At 35.2% G+C, this 2,875-nt stretch overlaps 1 protein-coding gene across 1 annotated transcript in view; it reads right to left on the bottom strand.

The window, feature by feature from the left end:
- Positions 1 to 2,875, bottom strand: part of LOC107600255 (exocyst complex component 3-like) — a 9,540-nt gene that overhangs the window by 5,605 nt on the left and 1,060 nt on the right. Inside the window, exons 3-4 of the mRNA XM_016292099.1 lie at positions 171 to 288; positions 4 to 48 (exon numbers count right to left, since the gene is read on the bottom strand). Coding sequence (XP_016147585.1) covers positions 4 to 48; positions 171 to 288 — 163 coding nt within the window. The remainder of the gene's footprint in view (positions 1 to 3; positions 49 to 170; positions 289 to 2,875) is intronic.

Here is a 2,875-nt window from a genome sequence, read left to right as displayed (position 1 = left end):
TTTCTTATCTGTTTCCAGAGCTTTGCGCAGCCAGCCTGTGATGTTTGACTGGAGAGAATTGGAAAACAAGAAAGAGCTGCTGAACTGACAATGTTTGGTCATGCACAGCATTTCAAAAGGTTGCACAATATGGAAGATGTAATCCTGTGCTGCAGACTTGAGGCACTCACAGTAAAGGTTTTGAGGTATTTGCCCAGCAAATCATCCACCACGTGTTGGGGCAGCAGCGGCTCCAGCTGCTTGACGTCACACTCAGGCTGCAGATCAGGATGAGCCATCATGTCACCACTGCCAGAGACAGAACCAGACATCACTTACACTAACACACCACTTACACATGTTTCTGCTCCTCATCAATGTCAAGAGAAATGCTTTGACTCAACGTTAGAGGTTTTATGTTAGATTTATTATAGTATGACAGAATAAAAAAGTGTTTAGTTTGTGTAAATGTGAGTAAATTTAGAATGCGATTAAAGAGTAAGTTTGACCTATATGAGCATTTTAATGGCTGATGCCAATGGCAGGTAATATATAATATAGATATAGATAATGCTTACATGCGGCAACATAAATGTACACAAAATTGACCAAACTTGCACACAGTATTTGATACAATATTAATTTAGTAAAAATTTAAATACTGGAAAATATAAAATATTTATGATTTACTACAAAGCCTGATTTTGGAACTAATTGTCACATTGCTTAACAATTAAGGTACTACACTAGCTTCATTAAAACTTTTTGTTTGTTTGTTATTTCTTCCTTCTGTTTTTGGAAATATGACTAGGATAAGGTAAATCACAAATTATTCATATAACTACAATGCATGTTGTTATTGCTATTAAACTACTAACTAATATTATTACTTAAAAGTAAAACTTTTAAAAGTAAAAAAAATAAATATTTTTTTAATGTACTTTATTTTATTTAAAAACTAGTATTGTTTAAAAAACTGAAATATAAAAAACAGATGAAAAAACAAACTTCAAAACTTGCAAACAGTAAAGTTAGAAATTATGCATCTGCAGTCAAATGGAATAAAGCTAAATAGATTTTTTTTAAATGACAAAACGACTAAATCTTAAACTAAAATGAAAACATAAAAATGAAAGCTAATTCAAAATATGAATAAATACTATAATAGTATACTGTATAAATAATACTAAAATAACTGATAGATGCAAAGAAATAAAAAATGCATAGTTCATAGTGCATCCCAACATGTCCTACAGTCCTTCAGCATGTAAAACAGCAACAAAAAGCAGAGCTGAAGATCTGCAGGCTGCTCTGGTCTCTATCTCCTGCTCTGTTTAGCTCTTCTACACATAAGTCCATTAATCTTCCTGCTCAATCCTGTGAGCGCACGCGATGTGATGGTCTGCTGTGAGTCCATCAGTCAGATTACTGCTCTCGGCTCTGCTTTAAATATTGAGCTAATTGCTCACTGCTGCGCTTTGACAGACTGATCTGCCACTGAGGAATGCCATGCTGAGTTAGAGTAGTAAAGGCAGGATCACAAATGGTAGTTTTCCCTTCAAGCAAATGTTTTCTTTGCATTGGCATGCTGGGGTTGGGTAAATGTTTACCAGTTGCACCCCCCTAAGGACGGCCCTGGCTAATATATTTCTGTCATAATTTCTCAAGTTAAATCAAACTTTTATTTTGACGGGTTGTAACGTCCAGTGTATTTGACATTCTTTTTCTCAAATAGGAAATGTTTATTTACGTTTTCTCTCAGAGCAGCTCTGCTGATGTTCATGTTTATGTAACTTAAGACGCTGAAAACACCATTTATGTATGTGTACTTCAGTATGTAGTAGATAAAACGGCGCCACTCAGAGACATGCAGAAACAAGCAGATTATTTATATAGCGTCTCTTTGCGCATAAATATTCACAGACACATATCATATCTACTTTTGATTTATCCATCCATCAGATTGCACGTTTTACGTGACATCCTTGTTATACTGTAAATTCCATGTTCACAACTGTACCGGGATTCCCTATGCTTCACGGAAATCAAAAATTATTAATGCAACACACCTTTATCTGCATGGAGGGATGGTGTCCACGAACATGTTGGATGTATTGCCTGCTTTTGCAGCCACTTTGTGTCCACATTTCTTGCAAATTGGATCCATCCTCAAGGACAACCCTGCATTCGTTTATATATATATATATATATATATCTGAACTATTCCCATACTGCAGATTTTAACCTTTTTTTCGGTGGGGACGGAGATTAGATCTCTGTCTCTGTAATTTTCTCCGCTGCACGTACGTGTAAGCAGCCAAGTGAATGCAGAGTGAAGCTGCCGAGCGGGTGAGATTTTTTTTTTTTTAAACTGTAGATATGCAAATGTTTACGGTATGATAACCGTGCACGCTCTAATCGCGATATACCGGCACACCGGTATATCGCTACAACCCTAAATGAGAATATGCAATTAACTGAAAAACAGATCCCATTTTAAATTATTAATAATTTTCATTTTCATGAATGATTATTGCTGTCTATAGCTAATAAATATATAAATAAATGCATGAGTAGTCTTGCGTAGGAGAGGTGGTAACTGAGTTACAAAATGGTTACAAAGAGAGGCTTTTTGGATTTTTGAGTTGAAATCATTAACACCAACTGGATTAAATGAAGAGATGGATCTTGCATGTTTATTGTATAGTAGGCATGACAATTATCTGCCATTGATTAAGATCAGCTGTCAACAATGTTGTTGTTGCTTTTTTGCCTCATGAGCACTGAAGAAAGAATGGGCTGATGCATCTGCTCTTTGGTCTGTTTTTAAGACCTTGCACTTTTGTCACTTTTGCATATGGAAAATAAAAAACTATTTTTTATAGACCTTTTTTTT

Source organism: Sinocyclocheilus grahami, unplaced genomic scaffold (genome assembly GCF_001515645.1).
Source record: "Sinocyclocheilus grahami isolate Dianchi unplaced genomic scaffold, SAMN03320097.WGS_v1.1 scaffold280.1, whole genome shotgun sequence".
NCBI classification, from domain to species: domain Eukaryota; kingdom Metazoa; phylum Chordata; class Actinopteri; order Cypriniformes; family Cyprinidae; genus Sinocyclocheilus; species Sinocyclocheilus grahami.
This window is presented reverse-complemented; position numbering and strand designations above follow the sequence as displayed.